This window comes from Nerophis ophidion, linkage group LG06, assembly GCF_033978795.1.
Source record: "Nerophis ophidion isolate RoL-2023_Sa linkage group LG06, RoL_Noph_v1.0, whole genome shotgun sequence".
NCBI classification, from domain to species: domain Eukaryota; kingdom Metazoa; phylum Chordata; class Actinopteri; order Syngnathiformes; family Syngnathidae; genus Nerophis; species Nerophis ophidion.
Window position 1 is genome coordinate 6,712,897 of NC_084616.1, and position 25,577 is coordinate 6,738,473.

The 25,577-nt window shown below is 43.8% G+C and overlaps 1 protein-coding gene across 2 annotated transcripts; it reads left to right on the top strand.

The window, feature by feature from the left end:
* LOC133554114 (alpha-N-acetylgalactosamine-specific lectin-like) lies at positions 1–18,410 on the top strand. Of its 2 annotated transcripts, none has more exons than XM_061902526.1 (6): positions 1–192; positions 6,133–6,160; positions 6,224–6,309; positions 10,455–10,583; positions 12,626–12,720; positions 14,989–18,410. In XM_061902526.1, coding segments are annotated over exons 1-6 (402 nt in total). In that variant the 5' UTR covers positions 1–129; the 3' UTR covers positions 14,990–18,410. The 2 variants fall into 2 exon arrangements, with proteins under 2 accessions (XP_061758510.1, XP_061758509.1); XM_061902525.1 differs by having other exon boundaries at positions 2–192; positions 12,626–12,704.
* The last annotated feature ends 7,167 nt before the right edge of the window (positions 18,411–25,577 follow it).

Consider the following 25,577-nt stretch of genomic DNA (forward strand, 5'->3'; position numbering starts at 1 on the left):
GCATTACTCATCGCAACAAGACCAGGTAACGCCGGCTTCCTGGACTTCATTTCTTACCAGGCTCTCAAGTGACTGTATCTTCGTAACCCCGATAAATATTCCGAGAAATATTTGTCCGTCCCTGCATAGATGGTATCGGCCGTTGGTGTGTTCTTCCTCCTCTGTGGAATCAGCGGACTGTTTACTGAAGCTGTGAGTTCAAATCTCTCCTGCTAACTCCAATCAACGTGTACTTTTGCGACTGCGATCCATTTATCTGGCTTTTGTTTCTACGCTCGGTTTTGCAAGGGACTGTAAAATATTGGGCTGGCACAAAATAAGACAACTTTAGGAAAGTATGAGCGACGTGTGACAAGAACAGTCAGGCTTGGAATGTCAAAAGTGTTCATGTAATCTGTGATAAGTCGAGATGCAAACATGGTCGTAATTCAGTTGAGGGATAAACTGCGGAGGAAGATATTTCATGCCATATTAAAACAATGTGTATGTTCTTTTTCAACATTTCTGGTTGGTCGTCCTCAAATATGGAATGTTTAGCCGTCTGAATGTCACATTTTATTCATCAAAAGACCAGGGGTGCCCACACTTTTTCTGCGGGCGAGCTACTTTTCAATTGACCAACTCGAGGGGATCTACCTCATTTATATATATCATTTATATTTATTTATTCATGAAAGAGACATTTTTGTAAACAAGTTAAATGTGTTTAATGATAATACAAGCATGTGTAACACATATAGATGTCTTTCTTTCACCAAGACAAGAATATAAGTTGGTGTATTACCTGATTCTGATGACTTGCATTGATTGGAATCAGACAGTAATGATGATAACCGCCCACATTTTCAAATGGAGGAGAAAAAAAGTGGTCCTTTCTGTACAATACCACATGAAAGTGGTTGGTTTTTGGCATTTAATTCATCCAGCTTCCATACACTTTACAAGAAAAACATTGGCGGCAAATTCCGTAGCTTGCTTGATTGACATTCACGGCACCCGAGGGTCTTGTGAGATGACGCTGGCTGCTGCCAGTTCATTATTATGAAAAAATGACAGAGAGGAAGGCGAGAAACACTTTTTTATTTCAACAGACTTTCGCGCCGTCAAAACTCTAAAGGCCGACTGCACATTTCCTATCTTCACAATAAAAGCCCTGCTTCATGCTGCCTGCGCTAACAAAATAAGAGTCTCGGAAAGCTGGCGTGCACGTCACGGGATCGCTTGTGCACGCCAGTTTTCCCAGACTCTGTATTTAGTTAGCGCGGGCAGCATGAAGCAGGGCTTTTATTGTGAAGATAGGAAATGTGCAGTCTGCCTTTAGAGTTCTGACGGAAGGTACGGCGTGAGAGTCTGTTGAAATAAAAAGTGTTTCTCGCCTTCCTCTCGGTTATATTTTCATAATAACGATCTTGCAGCAGCCAGCGTCATCTCACAAGACCCTACGGTACCGTGAATGTCATTTAAGTGACGTCTTGGTGAAGATTGATGATCACTCATTTTTAGGTCTTATTTTTTTTAAAAGCCTGGCTGGAGATGGACTGACACACCCCCCGCGGTCGACTGGTAGCTCGCGATCGACGTAATGGGCACCCCTGGTTTAGACTTGTATCCTATTTATTTATTCAGGTAGAAATATCACAGACTGCATTGACAACCACTTTTTTCGATCAAAGCGTGATGGTAACAATCCACAAGTTAATGCGTGGAACTGGCATCTAAACTTCGACTCAGTGTAGCTCCTCTTCTGAATGCAAGTGCACCCACAGCAGAAATACACATTCTGTATTCTTCTTACAAAACACCGAACGCATTCTAAATGAGAGAGTTATCACAATCTGAAGGGAACTGAGATCTTTACTAAATCTACATTTAGAAGAGTGATTATGGAACAAAAACATGTAAATATATTTTTCTATTAAATGTAAAAAGGATGATGATGAAAAGAAATGACTTTGTAGAATTTATTGGTTTGATTTTTGTAAAATGAAAATGTGGCTTTGAAGTCGCCAACATTGAAAGTCATTCGTAATTTGTGGGAAAATCGGAGGCAGATATAAAATGTTTTAACGTCTTTCCGCTCCTTTTCCTTAATATTTTACTTCAACGTAATGTTGATTGGTTTATTTTTATTATATCCCTTAGTTTGATTTTTAATGAGTGAAATCAATAAATTAACTGGCAAGACAACAACACGGTTAAGGTCAACTTTTTTAATTGTCATTAAAGGGGAACATTATCACAATTTAAAAAGGGTTGAAAACAATAAAAATCAGTTCCCAGTGGCGCGTTGTATTTTTTGAAGTTTTTGTCAAAATTTTACCGGTCTCCGAAAATCCCTAAAAAAACCTTTAAAGAGCTTGATTTTCGCTATTTGCGATGGCGCTATCCATTTCCCTGTGACGTCACACAGTGCTGCCTATGTAAACAAACAATGGCAGATACCACAGCAAGATATAGCGACATTAGCTCGGATTCAGACTCGGTTTTGAGCGGTTTAAGCGAGTCAACAGATTACGCATGTATTGAAACAGATTGAAGAAGTAGCTATTGACGCTATTCATAGCCATAGCGTGGCCGAATAGCTGCGTTAGCATCGCCGGTAAAAATGTGCGGACCAAACGATCAGGACTTGTGACACTGGAGCAACTTAAATTCGTCGATTGGTAAGTGTTTGTTTCGCATTAAATGTGGGTGGAAGGAAACGTAATATAGTTGCAAATGCATCTACAAGTTATCCATACATCTCTGTGCCATGTCTGCTTTAGCACCGCCGGTAAATAGCATGTTAGCATCGATTAGCGTAGCATGTTAGCATCGATTAGCTGGCAGTCAACATCAACAAAACTCACCTTTGTGATTTCGTTGACTTTATCGTTGCAAATGCATCTACAGGTTATCCATACATCTCTGTGCCATGTCTGCTTTAGCACCGCCGGTAAATAGCATGCTAGCGTCGATTAGCGTAGTATTTTAGCATTGATTAACTGGCAGTCACGCCGCGACCAAATATGTCTGATTAGCAAAAAGGTCAACATCAACAAAACTCACCTTTGTGATTTCGTTGACTTTATCGTTGCAAATGCATCTGCAGGTTATCCATACATCTCTGTGCCATGTCCGCTTTAGCACCGCCGGTAAATAGCATGTTAGCGTCGATTAGCGTAGCATTTTAGCATTGATTAGCTGGCAGTCACGCCGCGACCAAATATGTCTGATTAGCAAATAAGTCAACATCAACAAAACTCACCTTTGTGATTTTGTTGACTTTATCGTTGCAAATGCATCTGCAGGTTATCCATACATCTCTGTGCCATGTCCGTCATCGCCGGTCAAATGTGGAGCCACTTTGGCACATTCAATGGGGGTCTGGCGGCAGACACTTTGGCATCTTCGGGCCAGTGGTGCAACTTGAATCCCTCCCTGTTAGTGTTAGAAACTGAAGCTATCGAGCGAATAGCTATTGACGCTATTCATAGCCATAGCATGGCCGAATAGCTGCGTTAGCATCGCCGGTAAAAATGTGCGGACCGAACGATCAGGACTTGTGACACTGGAGCAACTTAAATCCGTCGATTGGTAAGTGTTTGTTTCGCATTAAATGTGGGTGGAAGGAAACGTAATATAGTTGCAAATGCATCTGCAGGTTATCCATACATCTCTGTGCCATGTCTGCTTTAGCACCGCCGGTAAATAGCATGTTAGCGTCGATTAGCGTAGCATGTTAGCATCGATTAGCTGGCAGTCAACATCAACAAAACTCACCTTTGTGATTTCGTTGACTTTATCGTTGCAAATGCATCTGCAGGTTATCCATACATCTCTGTGCCATGTCCGCTTTAGCACCGCCGGTAAATAGCATGTTAGTGTCGATTAGCGTAGCATTTTAGCATTGATTAACTGGCCGTCACGCCGCGACCAAATATGTCTGATTAGCAAATAAGTCAACATCAACAAAACTCACCTTTGTGATTTCGTTGACTTTATTGTTGCAAATGCATCTGCAGGTTATCCATACATCTCTGTGCCATGTCCGTCATCGCCGGTCAAATGTGGAGACACTTTGGTACATTCAATGGGGGTCTGGCGGCAGACACTTTGGCATCTTCGGGCCAGTGGTGCAACTTGAATCCCTCCCTGTTAGTGTTAGAAACTGAAGCTATTGAGCGAATAGCTATTGACGCTATTCATAGCCATTGCATGGCCGAATAGCTGCGTTAGCATCGCTGGTAAAAATTTGCGGACCAAACGATCAGGACTTGTGACACAGGAGCAACTTAAATCCGTCGATTGGTAAGTGTTTGTTTCGCATTAAATGTGGGTGGAAGGAAACGTAATATAGTTGCAAATGCATCTGCAGGTTATCCATACATCTCTGTGCCATGTCTGCTTTAGCACCGCCGGTAAATAGCATGTTAGCGTCGATTAGCGTAGCATGTTAGCATCGATTAGCTGGCAGTCAACATCAACAAAACTCACCTTTGTGATTTCTGTGACTTTATCGTTACAAATGCATCTGCAGGTTATCCATACATCTCTGTGCCATGTCTGCTTTAGCACCGCCGGTAAATAGCATGTTAGCGTCGATTAGCGTAGCATTTTAGCATTGATTAGCTGGCAGTCACGCCGCGACCAAATATGTCTGATTAGCAAATAAGTCAACATCAACAAAACTCACCTTTGTGATTTCGTTGACTTTATCGTTGCAAATGCATCTGCAGGTTATCCATACATCTCTGTGCCATGTCCGTCATCGCCGGTCAAATGTGGAGCCACTTTGGGACAGTCAATGGGGGTCTGGCGGCAGACACTTTGGCATCTTCGGGCCAGTGGTGCAACATGAATCCCTCCCTGTTAGTGTTAGAAACTGAAGCTATTGAGCGAATAGCTATTGACGCTATTCATAGCCATAGCATGGCCGAATAGCTGCGTTAGCATCGCCGGTAAAAATGTGCGGACCAAACGATCAGGACTTTCGCATCTTGTGACACTGGAGCAACTTAAATCCGTCGATTGGTAAGTGTTTGTTTCGCATTAAATGTGGGTGGAAGGAAACGTAATATAGTTGCAAATGCATCTGCAGGTTATCCATACATCTCTGTGCCATGTCTGCTTTAGCACCGCCGGTAAATAGCATGTTAGCGTCGATTAGCGTAGCATTTTAGCATTGATTAACTAGCAGTCACGCCGCGACCAAATATGTCTGATTAGCAAATAAGTCAACATCAACAAAACTCACCTTTGTGATTTCGTTGACTTTATCGTTGCAAATGCATCTGCAGGTTATCCATACATCTCTGTGCCATGTCCGTCATCGCCGGTCAAATGTGGAGCCACTTTGGCACATTCAATGGGGGTCTGGCGGCAGACACTTTGGCATCTTCGGGCCAGTGGTGCAACTTGAATCCCTCCCTGTTAGTGTTAGAAACTAAAGCTATTGAGCGAATAGCTATTGACGCTATTCATAGCCATTGCATGGCCGAATAGCTGCGTTAGCATCGCCGGTAAAAATGTGCGGACCAAACGATCAGGACTTGTGACACTGGAGCAACTTAAATCCGTCGATTGGTAAGTGTTTGTTTCGCATTAAATGTGGGTGGAAGGAAACGTAATATAGTTGCAAATGCATCTACAGGTTATTCATACATCTCTGTGCCATGTCTGCTTTAGCACCGCCGGTAAATAGCATGTTAGCATCGATTAGCTGGCAGTCAACATCAACAAAACTCACCTTTGTGACTGCCAGTTAATCAATGCTAAAATGCTACGCTTGTAGCCTGGTAGTAGTATGTTATAAGTAAATGTAGTCACACCCCTTGTGGCCTGGTAGTAGTATGTTATAAGTACATGTAGTCACACCCCTTGTGGCCTGGTAGTAGTATGTTATAAGTACATGTAGTCACACCCCTTGCGGCCTGGTAGTAGTATGTTATAAGTACATGTAGTCACACCCCTTGTGGCCTGGTAGTAGTATGTTATAAGTACATGTAGTCACACCCCTTGCGGCCTGGTAGTAGTATGTTTGAAAGTATGAAGTAGACGGTGTGTAGAAAATAGTCCCGCAAAGTGAGTCACTGTCCGAATAGGAACTAAGTTGTGATTGGTGAATTTAACATCGTACTTTCTTCTCCACAGAGGCCTTGGGGTCTTCTTCACAACTACAGTAAGTAGCCGAGACTTTCCCAAATAGTATATTTTGCGACAAAACCTTGCCATTGTGTTTCAGATTTGCGATGTCCTAAAGGATGGACTCAGCTGGAGGATCAATGTTACATCTTCCAGAATATAAACAAGACTTATGCAGAGGCCGAGGTAAGGACGATGTTCACACGGACCAAGACCAAGACTCAGATGCTTGTACGCCCTAGCTTGCACTCTAATGATAAAAGCTGGCATCAGAAAAGGAAGCAGTTCCAACTCGGTATTCATTTTTCATCTTGCAAATCAGATTTTCTCCATGGATGCTTTTTATTTCTAAACCACTTCTTGGTCTGGTTCCCCCTAAGCTCTTTGATGTGTAGAAAGTCCAGTAGCTACACTTTGAGGCCACAGGACATCCTTGCGTTAGTTCCTAGAGTCTCGGTAAGAGAAATTGCTCACTGGTCCAGGAATAAATTAAAAAAGGACCTGAACTCATCACTTTGGGGGAACTTCAGGCCATTTCTAAAAGATCGAGAAGCCATCTTTTTTGGGCACTCTACTTGGTTTTTTTTTTACGTAGTGCGTGTTTTTATGTTTATGTTCTAAGCAACTTGCTCTTTTAAGTGTGTTTTGAATGTGACTGCTACTGTTTTTGCTGTGAAATCCGCGATTATTACCCAGATTGTAATAGTACAGTCAAACGCTGCCTATTTTACAGTACAAACAGTTAGTTCGTTAGCAACATACTCAAACATATTGTGAGCTGATTCTGATTATACTTTTAGGAAATTGTTGAAATTGGACTGATTAAAATTTTCGGGGGGGAATATCTGGATCAATTCTCCTACATTACTTTACGTTGACGTTACGAGAATCCCCGCCCCGCCTCCGCCCACAGAGACACAGAGAGTGACTGCTGACTGGCAAGTGGGTTTACTCCGTATTTGTCCTAATTGCAACATAGAACAAACGTGCCAATGTGCTAGGGCTGATGCAAAGAGTGAGCCATTTTGTCCGGAAGCGACTGACGGACAAAAACAAGACGCACGGAGCTCGTCATTTAGTCTGTGATCTACCCACATGAGTTGGGAAATTGCGTTAGATGTAAATATAAACGGAATACAATGATTTGCAAATCCTTTTCAAGCCATATTCAGTTGAATATGCCACAAAGACAACATATTTGATGTTCGGACTCAAGTTGGGAAAGGTGGCAGTAAATACTGATAAAGTTGAGGAATGCTCATCAAACACTTATTTGGAACATCCCACAGGTGTGCAGGCTAATTGGGAACAGGTGGGTGCCATGATTGGCTATAAAAACAGCTTCCATGAAATGCTAAGTCATTCACTTAGCATTTTGTCAAACCGTTTTAGAACAACATTTCTCAACGAGCTAATGCAAGGAATTTAGGGATTTTTACCATCTACGGTCCGTAAAATCATCAAAAAGTCAGAGAATCTGGAAAAATCATTGCACGTAAGCGATAATATTACGGACCTTTGATCCCTCAGGTGGTAAGGCTTCAAAAACCGACATCGGTGTGTAAAGGATATCACCGCATCCAATCCAATCCACTTTATTTATATAGCACATTTAAACAACAATAACGTTTCCAAAGTGCCGCACAGCCATGTTAAAAACAATTGTAAAAAAAAAATAAAATAAAATAATCAATCAATGTTTATTTATACAGCCCCAAATCACAAATGTCTCAAAGGACTGCACAAATCATTACGACTACGACATCCTCGGGAGAACCCACAAAAGGGCAAGGAAAACTCACACCCAGTGGGCAGGGAGAATTCACATCCAGTGGGACGCCAGTGACAATGCTGACTATGAGAAACCTTGGAGAGGACCTCAGATGTGGGCAACCCCCCCTCTCTAGGGGACCGAAAGCAATGGATGTCGAGCGGGTCTAACATGATACTGTGAAAGTTCAATCCATAGTGGCTCCAACACAGCCGCGAGAGTTCAGTTCAAGCGGATCCAAGACCGCAGCGAGAGTCCCGTCCACAGGAAACCATCTCAAGCGGATCAGCAGCGTAGAGACGTCCCCAACCGATACAGGCGAGCGGTCCATCCTGTATATAAAAAAGTATATATATATTATGCTCCACCAATGACTGAATAAAAACAAAAAATAAATAAATATAAAACCAATAGAAACAATATAAAAACAAATATGATTAAAAACTATTTTAAAGGGTAAAATCAATTAAAACAGTAAAATAAAAATAAAAGTTTATAAAAAACAGAGAGGACAACAGAGGACCACACAACTCACGTAGTGTTAAAAGCCAAAGAATAAAAGTGGGTCTTAAGACGAGACTTAAAAGAGTCCACTGTGGAAGCAGTTTGAACATGGAGGGGCAGAGTGTTCCAGAGCTTAGGGCCGACCACAGAGAAGGCCCTGTCTCCCCTGGTCTTAAGTCTGGTCTTGGGCACCACAAGCTGGAACTGGCTCTCGGACCTCAGAGCGCGCAGGAATGTAAAAATTTGGATGAGGTCCGAGATATATTGAGGTGCCAGTCCATGTAAAGATTTAAAAACAAACAGCATGAGCTCAGGAACACTTTATAAAACCACTGTCAGTAACTACAGTTAGTCGCTACATCTGTAAGTGCAAGTTAAAACCCTACTATGCAAAACCAAAACCCATTTATCAACAACACCCAGGAACGCCACTGGCTTCGCTGGGCCCTAAGCTCATCTAAGATGGACTGATGCAAAGTGGAAAAGTGTTCTGTGGTCTGACGAGGCCACATTTCAATTTATATTTGGAAACTGTGGACTTGGTGTCCTCCGGAACAAAATAGGAAAATAACCATCCGGATTGGTATAGGCGCAAAGTTGAAAAGCCAGCATGTGTGATGGTATGGGGGTGTATTAGTGCCCAAGGCATGGGTAACTTACACATCTGTGAAGGCACCATTAATGCTGAAAGGTACATACAGCTTTTGGAGCAACATATGTTGTTATCATGGACGCCCCTGCTTATTTCAGCATGAAAATGCCAAGCTATGTGTTAGAACTCAAACTCATAAACATTTATCAGCGGCACGGCCGGAAACCAACATTGAATGACCGTGACGAAAAAACGAAATCAATCTCTATAGGATATCACCACATTTGCTCAGGAACACTAGTTGTATTAGTGGCCAAGGCATGGCTAACTTACACATCTGTGAAGGCACCATTAATGCTGAAAGGTACATACAGCTTTTGGAGCAACATATGTTGTTATCATGGACGCCCCTGCTTATTTCAGCAAGACAATGCCAAGCTACGTGTTAGAACTCAAACTCATAAACATTTATCAGCGGCATGGCCGGAAACCAACATTGAATGACCGTGACGAAAAAACGAAATCAATCTCTATAGGATATCACCACATTTGCTCAGGAACACTAGTTGTATTAGTGGCCAAGGCATGGCTAACTTACACATCTGTGAAGGCACCATTAATGCTGAAAGGTACATACAGCTTTTGGAGCAACATGGACAATGCCAAGCCACGTGTTAGTAAAAGAGTGCGGGTACTTTCCTGGCCCGCCTGCAGTCCAGACCTGTCTCCCATCAAAAATGTGTGGCGCATTATGAAGCGTAAAATACGACAGCGGAGACTGTTGAAGGACTGAAGCTCTACATAAAACAAGAATGGGAAAGAATTCCACTTTCAAAGCTTCAACAATTAGTTTCCTCAGTTCCCAAACGTTTATTGAGTGTTGTTAAAAGAAAATTTGATGTCACACAGTGGTGAACATGCCCTTTCCCAACTACTTAGGCACATGTTGCAGCCATGAAATTCTAAGTTAATTACTATTACAAAAAAAAATTAAGTTTATGAGTTTGAACATCAAATATGTTGTCTTTGAAGCATATTCAACTGAATATGGGTTGAAAAGGATTTGCAAATCATTGTATTGTGAAGTGAATTATATTTATATAGCGCTTTTCTCTAGTGACTCGAAGCGCTTTACATAGTGAAACCCAATATCTAAGTTACATTTAAACCAGTGTGGGTGGCACCGGGAGCAGGTGGGTAACGTGTCTTGCCCAAGGACACAACGGCAGTGACTAGGATGGCGGAAGCAGGGAATCGAACCTGCAACCCTCAAGTTGCTGGCACGGCTACTCTACCAACCGGGCCATACCGTATTCCGTTTATATTTACATCCGACACAATTTCCCAACTCATATGGAAACGGGGTTTGTACATCTCTCAGTTACACATTTTCGCATCACAGCAGTGTTTGGTTTTCTGTTTAATACATAAAAAGTTCAATTTCCACATTTTTGCTCCCATTAGAACATCTGCAACGTGTTTGGTGGCCACCTGGCCTCCATCCACAGCCGGCTGGAAAACAGCCTGGTCATTGAACTGGTGCAGGAGGCGTCTGCGGACTATGCCTGGATCGGACTCTACGGCGCCTTCAAGGTATTTACAAGTCACAGTGTTGTTGAGAACCCTGACTCGGGACTATTTTGCTCAGCTTTTACTTACCGTTTAAGTTGCGAACACACATTTGAGATACAAGCCTACCTGCCGCTAACTAGCATAGCAACTACCACGCTGAGATTTGCCCGTCCAGCCTTACTGGCTAATATTAGCTTGTGGCTACAGATGGAAATAAGGTTGGTCCACTCTTCTCCTCAACCACGCATTTCTATTCGGAGGCAAAATAGAATATTCTCAGTAGCCTCAGAGAAGAAATGACAGTAACAAAAAAAATGTCATTATGTTGGAAAAATGTGACATTGATTATGTTACGGGTCGTTTTGACCCGTACTGTGTAAATGCACTCAAAACAGTCAAGAAAACCGGTTAAACCAATAAAAATTTTATTTTAGGTTATATAAACATTTAGAAAAGTGACATTTTTTGTTCCAATTGTATTATGTTAAGGGTCCATCCATCCATCCATCATCTTCAGCTTATCCGAGGTCGGGTCGCGGGGGCAACAGCCTAAGTAGGGAAACCCAGACTTCCCTCTCCCCAGCCACTTCGTCTAGCTCTTCCCGGGGGATCCCGAGGCGTTCCCAGGCCGGCCGGGAGACATAGTCTTCCCAACGTGTCCTGGGTCTACCCCGTGGCCTCCTACCGGCTGGACGTGCCCTAAACACCTACCTAGGGAGGCGTTCGGGTGGCATCCTGACCAGATGCCAGAACCACCTCATCTGGCTCCTCTCGATGTGGAGGAGCAGCGGCTTTACTTTGAGTTCCTCCCGGATGACAGAGCTTCTCACCCTATCTCTAAGGGAGAGACCCAAACTCATTTGGGACGCTTGTACCCGTGATCTCATCCTTTCGGTCATGACCCAAAGCTCATGACCATAGGTGAGGATGGGAACGTAGATCGACCGGTAAATTGAGAGCTTTGCCTTCCGGCTCAGCTCCTTCTTCACCACAACGGATCGGTACAACGTCCGCATTACTGAAGACGCCGCACCGATCCGCCTGTCGATCTCACGATCCACTCTTCCCTCACTCGTGAACAAGACTCCTAGGTACTTGAACTCCTCCACTTGGGGGCAGGGTCTCCTCCCCAACCCGGAGATGGCACTCCACCCTTTTTCCGGGCGAGAATTTGACCCATTTCAGTTTTTGTGTTGATCAAAGTACTGGTTATCCTTTCTTTTTCTTGCTGAAATCTGGTGACTTTTCCTCATCTAGGGTCATGGACTGGTGTGTAAATCTGGACACTTTGTTGTGTAGTGGAATGTTTGTGCAGAGTTTGTGTACAAAGATGATGTTGCGAGTCATTTTGACCCAGGCGCTTTAATGTGGGTAAATAGCTGTTAGATCCAAAAATAAACATGTCTCCTTGATGTACTTTTTGCTTTGATGTACAATTGTTTGTATTTTGATTGTCTCTGAGACCCAGAGCCAGGTGTGTGAAGAGAGGGAACTTTCTCACACTCCTCAGATGTCATCCTTCTGGAGCTCATTTTTGGTGAGTTTGTCAAAGAGATGACATGAGAACAGTGACAAGGACAAGTGTGAGAAAGTTCCCTCTCTTCACACACCTGGCTCTGGGTCTCAGAAACAATCACAATACAAACAATTGTACATAAAAGTAAAACGTAAATCAAAGAGACTTGTTTATTTTGGCTATTTACCCACATTAAAGCGTCTGGGTCAAAATGACCCGCAACATCATCTTTGTTTACAAACTCTGCAAGACCTTCAGATTTTGCACACCAGTTCATGACCCTAGATGAGGAAAAGTCACCAAATTTCAGAAAGAAAAAGAAAGGATAACCAGTACTTTGATAAACACAAAAACTGAAATGAGTGAAATTGACCCTCAACATAATCGAAGGGTTAAGGATTGTGAATGATAGGCACATGTCACCAAAAAAGAGCAGTTCCTTTTTAAAGCAAAAGGGAAAGCCGAGAGACATGTCAAGAAGGTTGGGATACCTCTGTCTCACCTTGTCACATTCCAGCAGTTTAATTCTCATTTCTTTGTCTTCCAGGACGGCTCCTTTTTGTGGACTGATGGCTCCGAAGTAGATTTTGCAGACTTTGCTGCAGAACTGTCCTACAATGTTTGTGGTGCGTCAAGATGCTGGTCAGTTGAGTGTTTGGACAGTGGCAGACTTGATGTCGTATCGTCTTTAGAAACGGACGCTACGGATTTATTGAAGCGTAGACGTACATTTGATACCACGGTGCGTGTATTAATCCGTTTTAATTCTTGACCAAAATGATTGGTGTAAGACGCACGATAGTGTAAAACGCACCCACTAAATTTGAGGAAAAAAAATCTAATTTTTTCATATTAGCCACAGCAAACTAAAATATATATATACAGTATATACACGTACAGCAGGATTTACGAAATATTTATTTTCATACCTTAATTGTTTCCAAAGGGTGTCCGTCAAACGGCAGTAAAACGGCTGATCAAACAAAACAGAAGTCATAGTCATGGATCCACTAGCTGTGCAAGCTAGCTAAACAGACTCAATAACTCCACGCTGACATTTTGGTAACTTTATTTAGGAATTTGTGGAACTTAAACAATACAAAAAGATTGCCATTGTAAGTTAATGATAACAACACTTGTGAACGTGTTAGCATATTAGCTAATGCTGACAACGCTAGAGTCATTACATGACGTTACAATAACACGTACAATTAAAGCTGCAAGCAGCGTTGGTCGGGTCCGCCTTTGGCTGCTGCCCCCGAGACCCCGAAACGCCTTGGAGCCACTATTTTGAGAACCTAATACATTGTGAAAGTAATGCAGTTGTTGTGTTGAAGTGAAAATATCAAACTTCCTGTTGATTTTTGCTAAAGTAGGTTGATTATTAAAACGTAGGTCTAAATGAGACCTACATAGTGTTTTTTGTTTCATGTCTCTCTGACATTCCTACCGGAAGTTACAAGCAGTTTTGTCTGTGTTTTCTTCCTAGGAGCAGTTTGTCCGTGTTGTATTCCTAGGGGGGCGGTAGAGCGCAATTTTGAGTTTTGAGGTTAGGTTTTTTTCATCAGATCACAATTTTTGCCAGACCTGATGTGTGTGTCAAGTTTGGTGAGTTTAGAAGCATTTTAAGGGGGTAAAATAACAGCTCAAAGAGGCAAAAATTAAATTTTTTAGGAGACTTTGCACAGGGGTTCTTTTAAGGCGCGTAAAATCAAAACCTGAGAACTTATCCAAACTCTGTTCTATACTTTTAATCAGAAGGGTTCAATCTCTCTCCTGTGCGAGTTTGAAGCCAAAACAACAAACCCACTCAGAGGAGATAATGTTTGAAGAAATGTGACCGGTTTTTACAAAACTTTTGTTTTGAAGGGCGGATTGCAAACTTCCTGTTGATTTTTGTTGGGGGTTGTCAATCTATGAAATGTAGGTCCAAGTGAGACCTACATAGAGATTTTTGTTTCATGTCCCTCCGACATTCTTACCGGAAGTTACAAGCAAGTTTGTCTGTGTTTTCTTCCTAGGAACAGTTTTTTCAGTGTTTTATTCAAAAATAGCGCTAGAGCGCAATTTCGAGTTTTGGGGTTTGGTTTTTTCATTAGATCGCAATATTCGCCAGTCCTTATGTGTGCGCCAAGTTTGGTGACTTTTGAATCATTTTAAAGGGGTCAAATTACAGCGCAAAGAGGCAAAAATTGCATTTTTTGCAAAAATTTTATTTTGAAGGGGTTTTTGCCAACTTCCTGTAGATTTTAGCTGAACAAAGTGAGTGTATGAAAATTGGGTCTAAGTCAGACCTACATTGGAGTTTTTGTTTCATGTCGCTATGACATTCCTAACAGAAGTTACATGCAGTTTTGTCTGTATTTTTTTTCCTAGGGGGCGCTAGAGCGCAATTTTCATTTTGGGGGATTGGTTGCTTAATATGTTGGGAAGGTTTGCTATACCGACGTGTGTGTCAAATTTGGTGAGTTTTGAAGCATGTTAAGGGGGTCGAATTACAGCGCGGAGGTGCGGAATAATAATAAAACACAGCAGTTTCAATAGGGTCCTTGTCCTTGTCTCCTCAGATGTCATCCTTCTGGAGCTCATTTTTGGTGAGTTTGTCAAAGAGGTGACATGAGAACAGTGACAAGGACAAGTGTGAGAAAGTTCCCTCTCTTCACACACCTGGCTCTGGGTCTCAGAGGCAATCAAAATACAAACAATTGTACATCAAAGTAAAAAGTACATCAAAGAGACTTGTTTATTTTGGCTATTTACCCATATTAAAGTATCTGGGTACGATAGTCACGGACTATAGAAGCAAACACAACTCTGTCACTGTCTACATTCCTCAGTACCAAACTGTACCTTCTCATAATTTGTGAACACACACTAAAAATATCTTAATGAACATTCTTTTTCTTACAGATGGAGTTTGGGATAGTGACTACCTAACCAATAAGAACCCGTTTGTTTGTAGCAAACCCGTGTACTACTGACCAGCCGGCCCGCCCTAGGGCTTTCCTGCCATCTTCATGAAAAACCTGACGCAACACCAGACCTTTGTGTTTCTCAAAGTCCTTTCTTCTTTGGTCTTCTTCCACACACGTGTTGGCTGTTGACGATGTTCAAATGTTGCCGGAAACTTTGCTAGCATGATGGCAACAATGTGACCTTTTAGCAAGTTATTTTTCTTTATTTCACATCTCTCACGGAAATGACTGTTTTACTTTCTTCTAAAATGGCAGCTAATAGTTGGCTAATTAGGTTAGTAAGCCGGTTTTAGGAATGCGGTAATTAATCATAGCAATGTGCATGCTGCAGATAGAGGTAGTCCTCAACCAGTTTCTCAGTACGACAGAGAATGTAACCCTTGGCCTTGATGGGTTTTAGATTCATTTGGGATGCGACGATATACCGATTTATATCCCTAAAATTCAACTACATCAATCTGCGCTCGGCAAGTTTGCCTTCCGGAAGATAGGTTTCGATTCAACGTTGTTTTACAAGGCAATGGGTCGATCTTATCAATCCAAGGAAAAGGAAAACATTTGCTTGAAGAACGGCGGACTTTTTATGAAGTTTAACACGTCTAATGACAAGGACGCTAAACCTTACTCAAATCTGTCTGCTCAAAACAAGAATGGCCGAGAAAGGTCAGAACACGCCAGAAGACAATACCGTACATTACAACACAACAACTTTCAGCCACAGCATGGTTGCAAAAGCCACAAGAAAGACAAACGCCACAAGGATCTGTCTTGTCCCTTCATCACTTACCTTCCCCCCTTGGCCATATCTTCCAGAAATTTAACTTTCACTGCTATGCTGATGAAACCTAGCTCGTCTTCTCCACCAAACCCAATGCCACACCTCCTCCTTATTTGGAAAACATCCTGGTTCGCCTCAATCTCCCTCAAATTAAACAGGAATACAACCAAAGACCACTCTTTCCGGAGTCAACAGTTTTGCCCGGACTATGGACAGCTCCCCAGTGATGGTCAACCCTCAGGTTAAGAGTCTGGGTGTCATCCTGGATAGCATGCCCTCATTCCAGTCTCACATCAACATCACTCGCTCTGCCATCTTCACCTTGGTAGTATCAACCGTCTGCGCCCTTCTCTTACTGTCCATGATGCCTCTATCCACCTTCCCAGTCTGGTCACCTCTCGCACCGTAACGTCCTTCTCTTTGCCTCCCCCAGAAGTCTATAACTCTGCTGCCTGAATCATAGCCATAACCCCCTCATCCCATCCTCCAAGAACTTCACCGGCTTTACCCCTCCTTATTTCCCCGACCTCGTCCACATCGTTGCTCCAGCACATTCCCTCAGATCCTCCTCTCCCGTACACCTTGTGTGCCATCAACCCGTCTCATCACCATGAGCTCTCAGTCCCTCTGCTCCCCAACTATGGAAGTCTCTCCCACCTGACATCAGCAATATTAGCTGCGTTTCCATCACCCCTAGAAATGCGCAGAACCTTCATCCATCCATCCATCTTCTTCCGTTTATCCGAGGTCGGGTCGCGGGGGCACCAGCCTAAGCAGGGAAACCCAGACTTCCCTCTCCCCAGCCACTTCGTCTAGCTCTTCCCGGGGGATCCCGAGGCGTTCCCAGGCCAGCCGGGAGACATAGTCTTCCCAACGTGTCCTGGGTCTTCCCCGTGGCCTCCTACCGGTTGGACGTGCCCTAAACACCTCCCTAGGGAGGCGTTCGGGTGGCATCCTGACCAGATGCCCGAACCACCTCATCTGGCTCCTCTCGATGTGAAGGAGCAGCGGCCTTTACTTTGAGTTCCTCCCGGATGACAGAGCTTCTCACCCTATCTCTCAGGGAGAGACCCGCCACACGGCGGAGGAAACTCATTTGGGCCGCTTGTACCCGTGATCTTATCCTTTCGGTCATGACCCAAAGCTCATGACCATAGGTGAGGATGGGAACGTAGATCGACCGGTAAATTGAGAGCTTTGCCTTCCGGCTCAGCTCCTTCTTCACCACAACAGATCGGTACAACGTCCGCATTATTGAAGACGCCGCACCGATCCGCCTGTTGATCTCACGATCCACTCTTCCCTCACTCGTGAACAAGACTCCTAGGTACTTGAACTCCTCCACTTGGGGCAGGGTCTCCTCCCCAACCCGGAGATGGCATTCCACCCTTTTCCGGGCGAGAACCATGGACTCGGATTTGGAGGTGCTGATTCTCATTCCGGCCGCTTCACACTCGGTTGCGAACCGATCCAGTGAGAGCTGAAGATCCCGGCCAGATGAAGCCAACAGGACCACATCGTCTGCAAAAAGCATAGACCTAATCCCGCGGTGACCAAACCGGAACCCCTCAACGCCTTGACTGCGCCTAGAAATTCTGTCCATAAAAGTTATGAACAGAATCGGTGACAAAGGGCAACCTTGGCGGAGTCCAACCCTCACTGGAAACGTGTCCGACTTACTGCCAGCAATGCGGACCAAGCTCTGACACTGATCGTACAGGGAGCGGACTGCCATAATAAAACAGTCCGATACACCTACAAGTTGAAAATGTCCACTTTAGATATGTTAAAAATACTGCTTTTATTTTGCGGAAAACTGCAATAGCAATGCAGCTAGTGACTCCCTTCATGCATTCCAATCCAAATCACAATTGCATCCTCGCTGTAACTGCATGCCGCTGCACTCCGCGATGATTTTATCACTATTTATTACTTAATTTATCCGTACATGTCGATTTAAATGATCTTATCCGTATATTGTGAAGTGTTCTTGTTTCATTTGAAAGGCACCTATAAATGAAATGTGTTGTTGTTATTGTTATTATATAAAGCCGCAGCACAACTTTAAGCAACAAAGGACAGGATGGGGGTGAAAGCGGACGGACTAACGTCAACATAGTATGATAGTATTATTGAAAAAAGTTACAAAAGTTTTTTACGACTGAAAAAGTGCTCACACTTAAGCTACTTTTCCAATTTCGCACGTTGCAACTTCCGTCTCAGGAAGTCGGTCCGTCACCCAAACTTGTCCCTTGTCACTTAAGTTGTATTTTTGTAGCCGTGTTTTGCTTCTCCGTGTTGATACTTTTATTAGTAGATTGCACAGTACAGTACATATTCCGTACAATTGACCACTAAATGGTAAAAACCCCAATAAGTTTTTCAGCTTGTTTAAGTCGGGGTCCTGACGAGTCTTTGGCTGCATTTTATTTGTGATATTAATATTATGTTGAAAAACAAATGCAGAAGCAACAGGTCATACTGTACTTTTGTTAAAAAACTCTCAAATCTTGCTCTTTTTAAGTCAACCTAAAATGTTGGTTGCACTTTATTCAAATAAAACATGAATTTATTGGCCATTTCTTGTCTTTTACTGGCTTGTTTGTATCCATAGTTCACTTATACCCAATTTCCTGACAAGAAAATAACAGGAAAATGGGAAACTTCACCTGCAGTGTCAAGTATTTATACTGAACAAAAATAAAAACGCAACACTTTTGTTTTTGGTTCAAGGTTCAAGTTTATTCGTCACATGCAGACTACACCCCAGGGAAATGCTTTTGTCAGATATTGTGTACAGTGGGATCCAAAAAGCTCCTCGGCGGCAAGGCCCCGGGGGTGGATGAGATCCGCCCGGAGTTCCTTAAAGCTCTGGATGCTGTGGGGCTGTCTTGGTTGACAAGACTTTGCAGCATCGCGTTGACATCGGGGGCGGTACCTCTGGATTGGCAGACCGGGGTGGTGGTCCCTTTCTTTAAGAAGGGGGACCGTAGGGTGTGTTCCAACTATCGTGGGATCACACTCCTCAGCCTTCCCCGTAAGGTTTATTCAGGTGTACTGGAGAGGAGGCTTCGCCGGATAGTCGAACCTCGGATTCAGGAGGAACAGTGTGGTTTTCGTCCTGGTCGTGGAACTGTGGACCAGCTCTATACTCTCGGCAGGGTTCTTGAGGGTGCATGGGAGTTTGCCCAACCAGTCTACATGTGCTTTGTGGATTTGGAGAAGGCATTCGACAGTATCCCTCGGGAAGTCCTGTGGGGAGTGCTCAGAGAGTATGGGGTCTTATTATGGCAGTCCGCTCCCTGTATGATCAGTGTCAGAGCTTGGTCCGCATTGCCGGCAGTAAGTCGGACACATTCCCAGTGAGGGTTGGACTCCGCCAAGGCTGTCCTTTGTCACCGATTCTGTTCATAACTTTTATGGACAGAATTTCTAGGCGCAGCCAAGGCGTTGAGGGGATCCGGTTTGGTGGTCACGGGATTGGGTCTCTGCTTTTTGCAGATGATGTAGTCCTGATGGCTTCATCTTGCCGGGATCTTCAGCTCTCACTGGATCGGTTCGCAGCCGAGTGTGAAGCGACCGGAATGAGAATCAGCACCTCCAAGTCCGAGTCCATGGTTCTCGCCCGGAAAAGGGTGGAGTGTCATCTCCGGGCTGCGGAGGAGACCCTGCCCCAAGTGGAGGAGTTCAAGTACCTAGGAGTCTTGTTCACGGGTGGGGGAAGAGTGGATGGTGAGATCGACAGGCGGATCGGTGCGGCGTCTTCAGTAATGCGGACGTTGTATCGATCCGTTGTGGTGAAGAAGGAGCTGAGCCGGAAGGCAAAGCTCTCAATTTACCGGTCGATCTACGTTCCATCCTCACCTATGGTCATGAGCTTTGGGTCATGACCGAAAGGATAAGATCACGGGTACAAGCGGCCCAAATGAGTTTCCTCCGCCGGGTGGCGGGGCTCTCCCTTAGAGATAGAGTGAGAAGCTCTGCCATCCGGGAAGAGCTAAACGTAAAGCCGCTGCTCCTCCACATCGAGAGGAGCCAGATGAGGTGGTTCGGGCATCTGGTCAGAATGCCACCCGAACGCCTCCCTAGGGAGGTGTTTAGGGCACGTCCAGCTGGTAGGAGGCCACGGGGAAGACCCAGGACACGTTGGGAAGACTAAGTCTCCCGGCTAGCCTGGGAACGCCTCGAGATCCCCCGGGAAGAGCTAGACGAAGTGGCTGGAGAGAGGGAAGTCTGGGCTTCCCTGCTTAGGCTGCTGCCCCCGCGACCCGACCTCGGATAAGTGGAAGATGACGGATGGATGGATGGACGGGATGACTGCCTGGGCCAGGGAGAGATCGAAGATCTTGGTAAAGGTGGAGGTGAGCTGGTGGGTGCACACTCTTAGCAACATGCCAGGAACTCCGTCTGGGCCAGCAGCTTTCCTGGGGTTCACTGCCAGGAGCACCCCTCTGACATCACGCTCCTGTACAGTCAGTGGGGTGGTGGGGATGGGGGCTGGGGGCTGGGCTGGAACAGGTGAGTTCTGCTGTGGTGTCTCGAAGTAAGCAAAGAAGATGTGTGTTCAATGAAAGAAGTTATGGAACAGTCTGGATTAGTAATTGTTGTTGCATTGTTGGGATAATGGGTGGGACTTTGAGATGAACGTGACTCTGTCTGGCCTTCTCTGGGCTTCTGGCTGCTGGGGGGGTTTTGTCCTTTCTGCTGGTTCCCTTGTTGGGGGCTGGGCGGCCAGGCATCGACTGCCTGCTGATGGTGCTAAATGGAGCTCTGGGCTTAGTAGCCATTTCCCCCTGGGAGAGGTCGGTCTGGGCCCTTGCAATGGCGAGGTACTGAATATGGATCTTGGTCCTGGCAAGTCAAGATGTGACCGACACGACAAACAGTGCTGTTTGAAGTGTCAATGCAAACAAGCTAGCAGTGTTCTTGGACCAGTGGGATGTGTGGGGGGAGCTTGGCACTGGAATTTTGGACATGTGCGGCCGGGGTTCGGGTTTAAGTTCATTTGTGAAGGCGGGTCTGCGCTCACGTTCGGTCCCAGAGGTTTACTTTGAAAGCCAATGTGTAAAAACTTTTATCCTGAACAGAAGGATTGAACAAACTTAGATTTCTATATATTGCTTGCTGATGTTCTCAACGTTCATGTAAACACGGAATCCTGTTGGAAACGTGGTCTCCCGCAAGCTAGCTTCGACCCAACAAAGACATTTTATGGTAGCTTTTCTTCGGTTTTGGAAATGGGTGGGAAATCTCTTGGAATATCGTATGTCCAAATTACAAGTGCCCCATGCTCACCCAAAGCATAACACTACCACCACCATGCTTGATGGTAGGTGCATTGTTCCTGGGATTAAAGGCCTCACCTTTTCTCCTCCAAACATGTTGCTGGGTATTCGGCCGAACAGCTCAATTTCTGTTTCATTTGACCACAGAATTTACTTCCAGAAGGTCTTATCTTTGTCCATGTGATGTCAGATGAAACAAAAACTGAGCTGTTTGGCCACAATAATATGATGAAGGGTGCCAAATGGTATGAAGATAAGGACCTTGGAGGTTGGGCGATCGCCAAGGACCCCTGCTGATCAAAGCTTGCTTCGGACTACATGAGCGGTGGGGAGACTGAGGGAGACCAGACTTCGTCATGCTGATCGACTGCTTGGTTGGTTTGCTGAGAATTTCTCCTCCTATTCTTATTTCACTCAATCACATTGTGGAATAAATCTAAGACGGCGAGTCTGAAAATTGACGACTTGGTGAGCTTTATTATAAATCAAACGAACACATGGAGGGGAGAAAGTTCTCCCTTCAGGTGTCTGCTCCACGATGGACTACATCATCCGTAACAAAGATGAACAGCTGTCATAGACTGCTATATGATTTCAAAGAAAACTGGTTTTGTTTGATAAAATGCTACCCAAACATTTAGTAAAGTCAACACTTCTCTTTTCTAAAGTAATTCTGTACAGCAGATACAGATCATCTACAGCAACAATATGGTTTTCCTGAGTGGCTGGACAGGACAGTGTCAGGTTTAATCACCGAACTATCTGTTAAACCGAACAAGAAGCAAGGAATCAGGCAGAGACAGAGTTCAATTTTGCTCATGAGGAGAACGCATGGAGCTGCACACTCAGTTACAGTCTCCCCCCTACGCTCTGAAGAACAGAGCACGCGCCCACCAATTTATTCAGGAGTTCCCTATTTATATTGCTGAGGCTGCTTCTGAAGGGCGGGGTCACATATTATGCAAGCATCTCAGTAGGCACAATACGGAAATGTGCTGGGGGCTTTGCGATCGCGCCCCGTCTCTGCTTTGTCTGCCTGCTATATGGCTTGTCTCCGTGGAGGTGCTTGAGGTCCGTCCTTGGCTGTTAGCAGGCTGAAAGACGGAAACATCCGCGGCGAGGCAACTCCTAACTTGCAGTGGAAGATAACAAGTTGTGTGCCTTTGCAGGAAAATAAAACATAAACGGTCTCTACACCTCTACTATTTAGGCAGATTTGGACATGAAATATATCTTACCTGTGCGCCACATCTCAGGGTGACAAGTACAGCTACCAACTACCGTGCACAAAGGTGAACATCGGTGCTACTCTTCATGCTATTTCAACAGGACCTTTGCTGACTGGTCACAAGCTAATAAAACATTTAGTGGGCGTGGAAGTAGCTGCTGTCCTACAGGACACAGAGAGAGCTGAGTTAGTGACATAGAGGCAAGGGACACATTTGAATATGTTGGAGAGTCGGTCATTGGTTCTTTATCCATTTTAAGATAACCTGGCTGTAACAGAGGGTTTTTGAATATTATAGCAATTTTTATTTTAGCACACAATACACTGACAATAAATATGTTGTACTAATGTATTGTTGGTGGATACACAGATAGTCCGTATAGGTCCGGAGTAGCTGGCTTGGTCCTGAAGACGCCCACTTTTCTGACTTTCATCGTCAGAAGTTGCTCTTTTTGCAACCAATTAAAGCAAATAACAACTTAATTACTCCTAATTGCTAACGTACGTGGGCAAATAGCCTGGAATCGTCACTCTTTGTAGCCGGCATAGTTTTTATCTCTTTATTTTTGTTACCTGACGTACTTGTACACCTTTCACCAGCTTGGATCAGCTGTTGACTATTTCCAGCCAGTGGCTCAGAAGCCACGTGTACACGGGAGAAATGTATTAAATCGGATCATAATTTGGAGTAGAATGTTACTGTATGCATAGACCCTGAAGAAGTCATCCGATTTTGAGATGTATTTTAATGCATCGCAGCTTAACCTTCCTCTTGTGTTAGCTTTCTGTTACCATCTCTTATGTTAACGGGTCGGTTTTGACCCATGTCTTAAATCAGCTGTAAAATACACTAAAAACAATTATCTATCATCCAATTTGTTTCTCGTCTCTTGGTTACCTCGTTAGGCTTCCTTATCCTTGAAAATATTGGTTTTAATAGTTTTGGTTTGGGCCATTGGGCCTTTTTTTGTCAGTATACCCCTCGATTTCAATTGTTAAAAATGGTAAAACGAACCTCAAGAGAATCATATAAATAAATAAAAAAAGGTTGTTGTGTTACCTAACTATTTCTAAGGGGTATTAGAACACATCTCTTAAATAAATGTGTTTTATTCATTTTTTCATTTTAAGAATTGTAACTATAGTAACATCTATGGTGTTACGGGTCAATTTCGACCCCTATACATATACTTAAAAAAAAAGGCTAAAAAGTATTTTTTGCAGCAACAGAAATCCAACATCAAACAAACAACAACCAATCAAGCAAATGAAACCAAGAGAAATAGATTACTAGTTCCAAAACTAATAAAAAAACAAAATCAGAGTGGCAAAAAGTGACACTTTTAGTGTCCGTCTTTTGTTTGTTTTTGTACAGGATAACAAGGTAAAATGAGAATCCACTAAAGCTCACATGATTGGGAGAGGAGCTGGCTGTCAGTGTGTTCAGTTTTGGCTCTTATCATTGCTTTATCGTCTTATTTTTATAACTGGGTCGAAACCGACCCTAACAACACCAAGGGCATAATTTCTACCAGAGCATTTTATAATTGAGTGAAAAAAATTAAAATGTTTTATTTTGTTGACAAAGAGGTTCCTGACAAAGTCAAAAAGCTTTGATGCAAAAAAAAATAAATGTATGTGGTGTTTTTATGCATTTAAAATACTAAAACGGGTCGGTGCCGACACTAACACAAGACGAAGGTTAAACCAGAATACTTCATATTGACATGCGCAGCACGTTGTGTAAACAGAAGTAGAATAAGAAGAAGCAGTGACTTCTGCTGTAAACCAACATGGCTCTGTGCATTTGTGCTTGTTCGACCTTGTCACGTTTATTATGCATTTTTCCTACTACTACTTTTGTTTTACCTCTCTTTTTCAAATAGAGCTGTTCTGTTTCCTCCATATTATGATATGCGTGGGTTACAGCGTGTTTTCATGTTATGACACTCCATGTACGTGCCTGAGGCTAGCAGTTTGCACTTGGAGTAGCTGTAATGTCGTGAATAAAACAGCTTTGATGCGACGACAGTTTGATCCCTCCTATTATTGTTACATCCAAAAGTGGCACTCCAGACCATACTTTAGTTTTTGCTTGTCTTGGATTTAGAGCAACAAACTCAACAGTATAGAACACTACTTCTGTACACTTTGAGTGGGTGGGGGCTATAGTGAAGCATGGTTGGTTATGGCGAAAAAAAATGGGCCGCATGGTCGAGTCAATCAATCAATCAATCAACACCAGAAAAAAGCAATTTCTGCACAAATGTCACAAAGTATCCCGCTTACATTACGCCAAACAGCACTCAAAACTTTCTGGAACAAAGTCATTCGGAGTGATGGCTTATTTCTGGCGACTCCACCATGCAGCCCATTTCTCTTCAAATGCCTACTTATCTACTTTGAGACAGGAGCTATAGTGAAGCATGGTTGGTTATGGCGAAGAAAAATGGGCTGCATGGTCGAGTCGCCAGAAGAAAGCCATTTCTGCGGGAATGTCACAAAGCATCCCGCTTACATTACGCCAAACAGCACTCAAAACTTCTGGAATAAAGTCATTTGGAGTGATGGGTTTCTTCTGGCGACTCCACCATGCAGCCCATTTCTCTTCAAATGCCTCCTTATCTACTTTGAGACAAGAGCTATAGTGAAGCATGGTTGGTTATGGCGAAGAAAAATGGGCCGCATGGTCGAGTCAATCAATCAATCAATCAATCAATCGCCATAAACCACCCGTTTGGATTGGGATTAAATTTTGATCCGGACGTGTCCGATCGGGTCAGAATATTCCGAATGCCGTGTTCACATGAAGCATTTTTATTTCAGTTAGGCCAGGGGTAGGGAACCTATGGCTCTAGAGCCAGATGTGGCTCTTTGGATGACTGCATCTGGTTCTCAGATAAATCTTAGCTGACATTGTGCTAAAAATAACGTGTAAAATATAAAACATTCTCATGCATTTATATCCATCCATCTGTTTTCTACCGCACCTGTTCCAGAAGTCGCATTAATGGTAAGAAGTATTTTATGTCACGATTGGGGGGGGCGGGGGGGTTTGGTATGCAGCTTGCTGCGGGGTCGTTCTCCCAGGAAGGCAGACGGACTACTCGGGACATAGCATTTAGGTAAAAAACTTTAATTTGAACTAAAAAAATATACAAACAAAAATCGCTCACAGCGGATGCACAACTTGGGCTAAAGAACAAAGCTAATGCATAAATAGACTAAGAACA